The following is a 10,891-nucleotide window of genomic DNA, read 5'->3' on the forward strand; positions in this document are numbered from 1 at the left end:
GGGCGCCCCCTGCGGAGGGAAGACCGCCCCCACTGCAGCTCGCAGTTATCGCGATACTATGGCCCTGAGTGGGGTGTTAGCGAGCCCCGGGTCTGGCAGCGAGTGAGCCTGCTCCTGGGGGAAGGAAGGAGCGGTCATTTCAGCACGGAAATATGCTGGTTCTGGTTATGCTCGTTTTTACTTTTAGAATTAGCCCAAGAAAGAGCAGAGCACTGAGGCGATGCTCAAAAGCTGGCATCACGGACGGCGCCTGTCTGAGAAAGCTCTGTTTCAAAAGTGGCACAGGTCTAAGGAACGTGAATCACTTCGTTCCTCGTTTATTGGATTGAAACAACTGCCAGCCCCAGGCAGAGCTGCAGCTCGGGAGAGCCGTTCCAGTTCCTTTCTTCCCCTCGAGCTCCTCAGAAAAGGGAGGTCAGTGCATCAGTATCATCCTTGTCCCACATGCATGGAAAAACCAAGGGATTACACAAATGAGCAAGGGAGCTTCAGCTGAGAGATTCATTACGTTGTGTCTATAAATATTAAAACGTTCTGTACTTAAAAACAAAAATCAAAGATCATGAGGCTTTTTTCCCCCAAACCACGCAACACAGCATTTTAATTAGGAATGTTAATAAATGGGATTAGTGGATGTGACCTACATTTTGATGTGTAAAATCAAACTGTGACTCAGTACAGCACTGAGCTCTGCCCAGCCCTCCTTCTCAAACTTATCCCCCATTCATATAAGCAGAAAAGTGCTTACCAAGATAAAAAACGAGCATAGAAACAGCTAAAAAGTACCGGAAGGAATGAAATACTTCACATTCCTGGTTTGTTACACATCCCCTGGTACTAAAAGGACCAACTCAACAATCAGTTTATTAAAGAAATGCGTGTCGTTACTTTTACTGAAAGAAACATTTAAAATCACTGAAAGTAATTTCAGTTTTGGCTTCATTCAGATTGAACTGTGCATGTCAGCACTCACATTCCACTAAGCAATAATTTACATTCAGCAGCACCAGAAGAAAATATATAAGAAATGTCTTCTAAAACACTCAGTCTTCACAATCATAAAATGTTACATTTGTGGATGCCTTCATGAGCCCCTGCTGGAAGATTGAAGATGTAGGAAGTTAAGGAAGTAGCTCTTAAGCATTTCAGTGATGTGCTGCTTTCAGAAACAAAATAAGAAGTGTGTACGAGTATGTACTGATGTCATCTGTAAAGAAAACATCTAGCTTTCCTATTTAAATAGGAGATGTAAGGAGCTGAAACAAGAACAAACTTGATACAGTGCCAGAGAGAATGAAGAAAAAAGATGAACAGGTCATAAGTTATACAATTTTCCAATCTAGAAACCTTAATCCTGAAGCATTATCTCAATAGGTATTTAAATAAATGGCTCTTCCAAAAAGAATAATCACAGTGACGTGAAGATGCCCCAAAATTAAGATGATCAGGAAAAAGAAAATGCAGAAAGCAAAAGCATAAAAAATTTAGTCATCAAATTTAAAATAAAAAGCAATATCAAAAGTTGATTTACAGGTCACCATGGAGTTTTATTTCTACTTTTCAAGACAGAATGGAAGTCCTAGATCTGCCTTGTCATCAAAACCTACTTCTGGCACATATTATACCGTGCTGACCATCAGCATTACAAATATAATCTAAATGATCAAAGGTCTTCCCATTCTTACCTCCTATCCAAAGGAGCCTCACCTTTCCCGTTTCACAAAACAGTGCTGAAAAAGGATATCATTGCCTCAGACTGCAGATGGCAGAGCAGCTTCTCCAGAGGAGGGTAGCGGCGGAGTGACGGAACGCAGCCGACCATGATGAGTTTGTGCTTGGCTCTTGTGATAGCAACATTAAGTCGTCTCCAATCCTTCAGGAGGGCACCAAGCTGATAAATAAACAATCTGCTTTTATTTTTCATATGTAAGTTGCAGAACTGGATGTAGATAATTTTCAAAATGTATCTAAATTCAAGGCTCAGAATAGTTTTTAAACTGGAATGAAAGTCAGGTTAGGATGAACAACTCACATTTTCGTCGTTACTGTTCCTAACAAAAGATACAATTATGATACTTTTGTCTCTTCCTTGGTACTTGTCTATAGTGTTGACTTCCACTCTGCTCTCCTTCAGTCTTGCCATCAAATCAGTGATTACTTTCAACTGATGTCTGTATGGCGATATAATACCAATGTCTGAAGGCTTACAGCCAGCCTAAGTGAAGCAAAAACAGAAAATAGTCACTGTAGTTACCTTGTTTTTCTTTTTTTTTTTTTCTCTCCCAGTTGAAGAAGCCTGTAGGATTATTTTTTTTTTTTAATAGTGCTGCAAGCTATCATCTTTGCACTAAGAAATCAATGGAACTCTAAATGAGATTGGTATAAACCAAGGAAAATATTAATTACTGCAAGATCCCAAGCTTTGTCTTAACCTAGCATAGACAAGTATTCTCAAAATCCTCATTTTTCTTTCTCCTTCAGACTGGGAAGTAAACACACAGAACTACTCATTAGTCTGTAGCACTCCTCAAGTTGACTAGATTATGGTCTCAAGTTGCTCTAGGGGAGGTTTAGGTTGGATATCAGGAAAAACTTCTTTAGAGAAGGGGTTGTTAAGCACTGGAATAGGTTCCCCAAGGAGGTGGTTGAGTCACCATCCCTGGATGTGGCACTCAGGGACATGATTTAGCAGTGGGTTGTTAGAGTTAGGGTCGTATGGTTAGGTTGCAGTTGGACTTCATGATCTTTTAAGGTCTTTTCCAACCTGTGCAACTCCGTGATTCTATGAAATAAGGGAGAAAGGCAAATCCCTTCCCCTCCCCCTCGCAAGAAAGCCCATCCTCATCTCTTAAAGAATTTAGCACCCAGTTTTATTTCACCCCAAACTCCAACCAGGCATGAGACAGGAACTGAATGCAGACTTCAGGCACTTCACTGTAGCAACACATAGCCAACCATGAATTTACTCTCACAGTTATCCCTCCGAGAATAACCCCATACACATAGTCAGAATTTCTACAGCAATATAAGATTAATTACAGAATTGTCCCTCTTGAGCAACGTTCAAGTAAAAGATACCTTAATGAATAAAGTCGTAAGGAAGAACACTAGTTTGGCTTCTGTCACATTACATACACCACCTTTTTCTGTGTGTTCTGGTGCTGGGACCTTTAAAAATATAAATGGAAAATAATGATCATCTCTTAAGGTGCACTGTATTCTGATCCTTAACTCACTCTATCATACAGTGTTTATACTACTACTTTTTTTTTTTTTTTTTTAAGGTAGGGGTAAATGCTAAATTCTACAGAGTATATCCATATCAGAAATTAACCTCAGAATAGAGCATTTACAGAACATGTTGAAACAATTTGACAAAACTTGTTTCCAGTAATAACCATTTCATAACTCCAAGTTTCTAGTAAGAGCAAGTCACCTCAAGAAACTGTCAAGGCTCAATCATCTGATTTCACATTTATACAATGCATATAATAAAAATAGACTTTTTGTGGTGAGGGTTCTTTTCATTTTGCTTGACTGCTGTAATACATGAATCTTATTGAAGACGGACTTTTACATTTGAGGTGAATTTTCTAGCATATAAAAAATTTAAATGGAAGAGAAATAAATGAACTTTACCTTCTCAGTGTTCAGAAAACATACAGGTTTGTCTGGCTCAAGTACTTCTTTCAACCATGTTTTTGAAGCATCTGCAAGCTCCAGTTTCAGCATTTTTAGATTTGGCAAATTAGCAGTGGCATTTGACACCTTCTCTGATCCACATTCCAGTTTGCCATCATACACTAGCTTGTTACTCAGTGACATAATTTTACTAAGGATGAGGAAGAAAGGAGTGGTGTCAAATCTTGCGATTTCAATCCCACATTTAAAAAAAATAAAGGAACTGCTGTAACAAATAAGTTTAACATACCTGTTCATTCTGTATTGCACAGTCAACTGGACAACAGCATTTTGGTTTTGCTCCAGCCTTTTAAATAAACTTTCACTCATACCAAGATCTCTAGTACAAAATAAACAATTCACAAAAGCATGTCAGACAACATACTGCAAAAGCCCTCCCAGAATTCATATTACTGGTATTCGTCCAGCAAATCTCACCTTGCTTCTGAATTCTGTACAAGTGGAGGCAGCTGCTGATGGTCCCCAACCAGCACAAACCGTTTGGAGCAGAACAGTGGGCCCAGACAGATGGGCTGGCTTATCTGGGAAGCTTCATCAACTATACAGAAATCAAACTGCTTCTGAACAAAGATGGGGTGATTTATGCCCATGCAGGCTGTTGCTACCACTGGCTGAAAATCGAGACACACTAATTAGAGAAAGCTTCAATCCCTCCACAGAACATTTTTCAGATTAAAAAAAATAAAAAAAATAAAAAAATCATTTCAATTAACTAAAGATAAAACCAATACATTTTAGCCCTTGAAATCAGTGTCATTCACACTGCACACATATTAACCTTGTGTTCTTAAAGTCTTGCAATCTTGAAATTTCACTCTCTCAATTAATTTACTTTGAAGTTGTCACCACCTGTTTCTCCAACTCTTTGGGAATTATTAAATGTAATTATTAGTTATTTTGTGTAAACATAAAAAATGCTTTTCAGCTTTTAGACTGCTAGAATTAGTCATTCTTGGCTGTAATGAAATTGCAATGATGCAGGAATTGAGCATGTTTCAGCACAGATTTCTCCTGCCAGTAACACACTCTTGAGATGGGTTCCTGGCTCTACAGCATCTGAACAACCAGAATACTAACATAATATCCATTGCAGGCCTTGCAGAAACACTTCTCTCACCTGACTGCTGTAGAGCTCTTCCAAATCCATTACAGATTTAATTGATTTGGATCTGCAAATTTCTTCTTCTGTAAATTTCCGTATATCTGGATGAACCTTCTGAGCTCTTCCCAAACGCAAGAAGCCTACTTTGAATTTGGCTAGCTTCAGTAGGATATTGTCCACAGCAGTGTGTGTAAAACTAGTCAGAAGTACACTGAAGCCACAAGCAGAGAGAATTCTCACCTAGTGAATGGAGAAGAGAAAAAAAGAAAATGCTTTTAGTTCACAGACAGACTTAGTGTGACCAAGGCTGGGGTGGAACACTAAGTTTCAGATGGAGCCAACAGCAAGTATGACTTCATTAATGTAATTCTTTCCAGCCAAATCAGCTATTGAGCTATTGTCAAGGGAATACGAGCAATAGATCTGATGCATCTCCTAAACAGCAGGCTTACTACACGAATTACAGAAGAGTAAGAGAAGAACATCTACACACGCTTGCGAACTACATTAAAAAGGCAGTGCACCAAAGAATATCAATACTGTATGCAGAAGCCTTGCAGACCAATTCTGGAAATAATTTTCTCCATGACAACTTAACATCAAATTCAGCAGAACGAACTGATCCGGTAACAGCAGCAGCTTGCTCACTCTTCATCTTCCTCTTGCCCCACCAGTTCTCATGCAGGGAATGATAGAAGGCAGAAGACAAAACACCCATTCAGAAAAGATAACAACTGGATGTGAAATGTCACTTCCTTCAGGAACAGCTCAGCCCACGGCCTGAACCCAGTAAGTTCCTGCAGCCCATTTCTGGGGAGAGAAAACCAGTAGCTGGAAGAGTCGGTGACTGGACCACACAGCTTCAGCACTTTGGGTTTATACAGCTCCCACTGGGCGAATGGTAGACTTCCCCAAGGAATCCTTTTTTTGAGCTGCAATTCAAGACTTGAGGTCTTGTTGGCATTCAGGGACAAAAATTTTATCATTAAAATGTCACAAAGTGATTAAGTATTACTTCAATTTCTTCTCTCTCACTTATTCCCACAGAAGCAAAAGACAATCCTATTCCACAGAGCAAATTTTCAGTTCTACCAAATAAAAGCTCTTAAATTAAAACAAAAGGTTTCCTTCTTTGAAATTACACAAATAGCAGTACATTAAGTTAAGGCAATTACTTGAGAAAAGCGTAAAACGTGTTTAATGCTCTCCAAATCTTACAAATCTTTTCAAAATCAAAGCACAGGATCTTACCAGAGCGCATATTGTAGTTGTTTTTCCTGTTCCAGGCATACCTACAATAAGAGTGTAGTCTTTTGAAAGCAACACTTGTTTCATTGCCTGTTTCTGAGGCTTATTCAGACCTTTAAAGAAGAAAAAATAACAGTAAAATGTCTACACCTCATAATTATACTTGCTAGAGTAATAACGTTCAACTTTGCAATATGCAGACAAGTAGTACAGGGTCTGTACTGCTATCTCAGAAACAAATCATTGAAGATGTTTTGTGATCTTTTGCAGCTTATTGTTTCTGATATCCTAAAGGACCACCATATGATATCTTGTTGCTATTTTATTTTCCATTTTTCTTTTTATCATACCCATTTTCATATTCAAACATGCAAAATGAATTGCACAGGTAGCATCATCTTGCTTAGAAAGAAAAAAAAAACCACCACAAGAAACCAGAGCTGTGTTTCCCCAGTCTGATGCAGGTGAGCAGTATAGTCTGGTTATTTGGATTAGGCAAAGCTCAAGCAAAAACAAACAAACAAATAAATAAATAATCAAGGAACATGTCGAATTATTGGTGTCTTACTGAAAGCCAGGTTTTGTTTGCAAGTATGGGAAGGAACTGTTACTCCCTGTCTTCCAATATTTGTTAATCCATCATTCTTCAGTTCTAGCACATACACCTTCCTCTCATTTCCTTCCCTTTCAGTGGTTTGCTAGAAGGCTGGGCAAAATTGTTATTTGAAACAGACCTCAGAGCAACAAGATGCATCTTTTAGTTTTCAGAAAGTTTTTATAAGAAATTATTTGTTTTTAGACAATTGAGTTAAGTTTCCAAAGACATCTCTGTCAGCAGTAATGAGTATTTTCACTGACTATGACACTATCACATACATCCTCTGTTAAAAACAAAGGAGTGCCACAAAGCTTCATATATTACAGAGTAGTCAACAAGTCAATAAAAGTGCCCACAGAAATGAATGTTTACATCAAAGCCCATCTCCTTCCTTCCACTCCCTCAAAGTCCACTTCCTCTATCCCAAGTCTTCCTTGTTCTCAATTTTGTAACAATTAGAGAATACTAAAACTGCAAGCTACAGGAACTTTTAAAAATAAAACAAAGTTCTAAGCAGACATGTGGTCACATCTTCCAAGTAGCTCGACTGATCACAGAAAGACATGTAATGCAATGTAATGTAATGAAAGAAATGGTTTAGTAGCTTGTAGTAGCAGTGGTAATGAAAAGATGGTTCGACTAGATGATCTTATAGGTCATTTCCAACCTTGTGATTCTATGATTCTATGAAATATCACAGAAAGACATGTAATACCACAGGTTATTTTAAATAAAACTGCTACTAGATCCTGATGTAGAAAAAGAGAGCCTGTATTAAGTGTAATAGAACAAAAAATTTAAAGGCAGTAGAAATATGCCATTAAACATAAGAGTTCAGGAGGAAAAAAACAAAGACTTGATACCCTTTAAAATACTTGCAACAGCTTCCTTTGCTTCTGGAGGAAGGACTGAGCTCAAATGCTGAATAAAACGAGGTTTGTGGAAGTCAATGATCAAGTTACGGAGCTTTTCACTGCGGATGCAAAAATAAAAGAATCACAAGTTTCTCATTGGGAAAATACCTAGAAATACTCAAAGTGTGAAATTAATGTGATTCTTCATACCTGACTGGGGAATCTTTCATTAGTTTAGAGAGGTTTTCAAAGGGGACTCCTATACCACAGTCTCCTTCTTCATGATCCAACCTAAAAGTGGTACTCTCGGGGAGCTTTGATAAATTCCTGAAGGATGACAATAACATGCACAAATTAATTCTGCTTACAAGCAGTAGGTTGATGATGAAAGTCTCATTAGTAAGGGCACATTTCAAGGCAGTGTAGTCTGAATTATTAAAGTTACTGGTAACAAAAACAACAAGAATATCCATAGAAACTTACGTTGGAGATACAGTTTGCAGATATGTTTTTTAATCAGTCAACATAGGCAAATACCTAGGCACAGGGACACTGATCTGCCACCTTCAGTCAGGATGTAGGATTTTTAGAATATACCTCCCCAAGCCAAGCAAGAAGAGTCAGACCATTTTAGAGCTTTTTTGAGGCCTGGGAGTGCCTTTCTTGAAGCCCATATTACAGTGCTGTCAAGCAGATGTTTTTCCTTTTGTTCTATTACCTGCCCAACAAACAGGAGATTTTTGTTGCACTGATTTCTCTGACGTAGCCAGTAGCCAAGCCAAGCAAACCATTTTCTTCTCCACTCACAACAACTCTGTCACCAACCAATAGGTTTGCTCCAGGTACAACACCATTTTTACGTTGGAAAGAATGCAGATATTGTCCTTCGGAAACTTCCTGAACTTGATCAATTCTGATCATGTTTCCAACACAGTCTCCAGCCTTCTCTCTGTGAAGATATTACAGAAAAATTAATTTTTCAATATAAGATCCCCTCAGTAAGACACATATTTTATATATGTAAGCGAGAAACAAAAAATGTAGTCAGTTTTCAATAGCCACTATGACCAGAAAAGAATTGTAAATATATATAAACACCTTATACTTGCTTCAAGAAAAGACTGATAACTAAAATAAAGTTACAGATAACTTTGTTAAAAACTGAGCACTGAAACATATGGATGCACTTCACTAAAATGTTTTATAGTTGCTTAATAAATTGCTTGTTTCACTTAAGCAACACATAAACAAACTCATTTAAATGGGCCCACAAGCCACCCGTTATTTTTTGCATAGCTACTACGTCCAGGGATGTAAGATAGAAAGTACTTGAGCCAGCAAGAGCCCTTAGTGTTTATCCACGTTCTCAGGCAAGCATAGGAGCAGAGCCCAAAATACATCATTATTTGTCAATAAAACTCTCAGAAAATCAGTGCAGTGAGCTGGACTCACAGCCAGTATCCAGTGTCAGCCCTCAGGAACTGAAACAAAATGATACAATTGCTACTTCCAAAGGCTGAGACTGCAATTAACTTACTGTTTCCTGTGCATGTCTCAATAGCAACAACAGAAAAACATATATCGAAAATATATAACCTATAAGTGTAGCAAGCTAATGATTTCATTAGCTCACATCTCAAACTCTACCTTACAAGAAGTACATCTACAAGTAGTAGAAAACATCTAAGTTCCCTTGTGGGGAAAACTACAAGTTGACAATGTCTCACTTCCAAGCGCTCATTTGTACCAGGTTAGAAACTCATCTTACCTTTCCAAAGAAGGTATCATCCATATATTTTTATACCCCTTTTTACTGTCTCTACTTTGCATCTCCAAGGTTAACATCAGGTACCACAGACTGAAATACTCTAAATGGGAAGGTTTCAGGTGCTGTGTCTCTTTTTCAATAATGGGTATCATAGCAGGAGGAAAAGAAACACCGGCCATCCTTTCTTCTACAGCTCTAGGAGTAGAACCAAGCACAGGAAAGAATCAACTTCCACCACATTTCCTGCAAGTCAGTCTGTACATGAGACCAACTTAAGCTTATACTGAAACACTGAAAACTATAGCACTTATCATCACTGAAATAAAGTTGATTACATGTCCTTTGCTCCTACAATCTCATTTAATAGCTTCACATCATCTGTATGATTTTGAATTAGGGAAAATAAGTAGAAGACCAATTGAAAACATCCCAAGAATAGTTCTGCAAACATTTAAGCACTTCATCTTCAATTTCTTTTTTAGTAAGATATGAATACCGTGGTGGTACTAACTTAAGCAAATGGAATTTAACAGTTAATAAAAAAGCAGCTTTCAGGTCAATTCACCTTGGAACTAAGCATCAATAGACATTTATACATAATCATGCATATAAAAATGCAAACAAAGTGAAAAAAGTTAGCTCAAAAGTTGTTGAAATAGCTGGTAAATTAGGAATAATGTAATGCCACCATAGCTGAATGTTATAATGACTTACGAAGCAATTACTAAAACATATTACACTTGTGCACAAAGCCAGTTCCCTCAAAATTTCATTTGTGCAACCTGAAAAAACAAATGGTCAGATCAAAGAGAATGTAAGAGTTATGCTGGAGTTTATGGAACATTGTTTTGGAGTGCAAAAGTTGTCATAAAGGAATAATAAGCCATCAAATCACAAAAGTTGAATAATAGTATCAAAGGCTGAAATTATTCTTATTTAAAAAACAAGAATCAAACTGGGGTGCTGGGATTTTTTCTTACCTGCTATAGAGAAAGCAATTGTGTATTTGGGAACAGTATTTACAGGCTTGACTGTCATCAATAACAGGAGGCAAAGCAGCAAGCTGTGACTGCTGTCTTCCCACAGCAGATTTCTGCGTACTGTGCATTAAGTAGAAGGCCACCTGGTTTCTTAGCTTTATTAATTCTGTCAAGAAAAGAACAAAGTAAGCTGATATTTTAAGTGTAGCTTTTAATCATTCTTAGTCCAAAAGAAAACAGGCATCACACTTAAATCAGCTAAGAAGTAGATACTCATGTAGCAAAGTCCTAATGTAGTATTAATAAAGCATATTTACGTTTTGAACATCAACTTAATAGAATAAATAAAATTATGACAAATAATACAGCCAAGTATAACTTGGTCCATGAGAGAAAATCCTACTAGCTCAACTATTACTGAAATGCTTCATTGTAATTAAACTAATTAAGTAGGTTTCAAGGGCAGGGGGAGAACGTCACCTCTTCTATCCATGCGAGTTCCAGTAACAGGATACATAGTACCAGTTTTAAGATAAAGAAGAAATCCAGCTTCAGGATCCATTCTCCTTTCTAAATTCAACAACGTATACAGGATAACCTGCAAACATTTTATATAAAACATACTGAGTATATATATAT

The 10,891-nt window shown here is 37.6% G+C and overlaps 1 protein-coding gene across 1 annotated transcript in view; it reads right to left on the reverse strand.

Annotated features, from left to right (window-relative positions):
• Positions 1-838: 838 nt before the first annotated feature.
• Positions 839-10,891, reverse strand: part of DNA2 (DNA replication helicase/nuclease 2) — a gene marked incomplete at its 5' end in the record, with an annotated part of 11,966 nt that continues 1,913 nt past the window's right edge. The window contains 15 exons of the mRNA XM_019617937.2: positions 839-1,113; positions 1,745-1,891; positions 2,033-2,215; positions 3,079-3,168; positions 3,640-3,832; positions 3,932-4,021; positions 4,120-4,313; positions 4,820-5,044; positions 6,056-6,165; positions 7,514-7,623; positions 7,715-7,831; positions 8,223-8,453; positions 9,273-9,467; positions 10,253-10,418; positions 10,733-10,850. Coding sequence (XP_019473482.1) covers positions 1,057-1,113; positions 1,745-1,891; positions 2,033-2,215; positions 3,079-3,168; positions 3,640-3,832; positions 3,932-4,021; positions 4,120-4,313; positions 4,820-5,044; positions 6,056-6,165; positions 7,514-7,623; positions 7,715-7,831; positions 8,223-8,453; positions 9,273-9,467; positions 10,253-10,418; positions 10,733-10,850 — 2,226 coding nt within the window. The remainder of the gene's footprint in view (positions 1,114-1,744; positions 1,892-2,032; positions 2,216-3,078; positions 3,169-3,639; positions 3,833-3,931; positions 4,022-4,119; positions 4,314-4,819; positions 5,045-6,055; positions 6,166-7,513; positions 7,624-7,714; positions 7,832-8,222; positions 8,454-9,272; positions 9,468-10,252; positions 10,419-10,732; positions 10,851-10,891) is intronic.

This window comes from Meleagris gallopavo, chromosome 8 (genome assembly GCF_000146605.3).
Source record: "Meleagris gallopavo isolate NT-WF06-2002-E0010 breed Aviagen turkey brand Nicholas breeding stock chromosome 8, Turkey_5.1, whole genome shotgun sequence".
Taxonomy (NCBI): domain Eukaryota; kingdom Metazoa; phylum Chordata; class Aves; order Galliformes; family Phasianidae; genus Meleagris; species Meleagris gallopavo.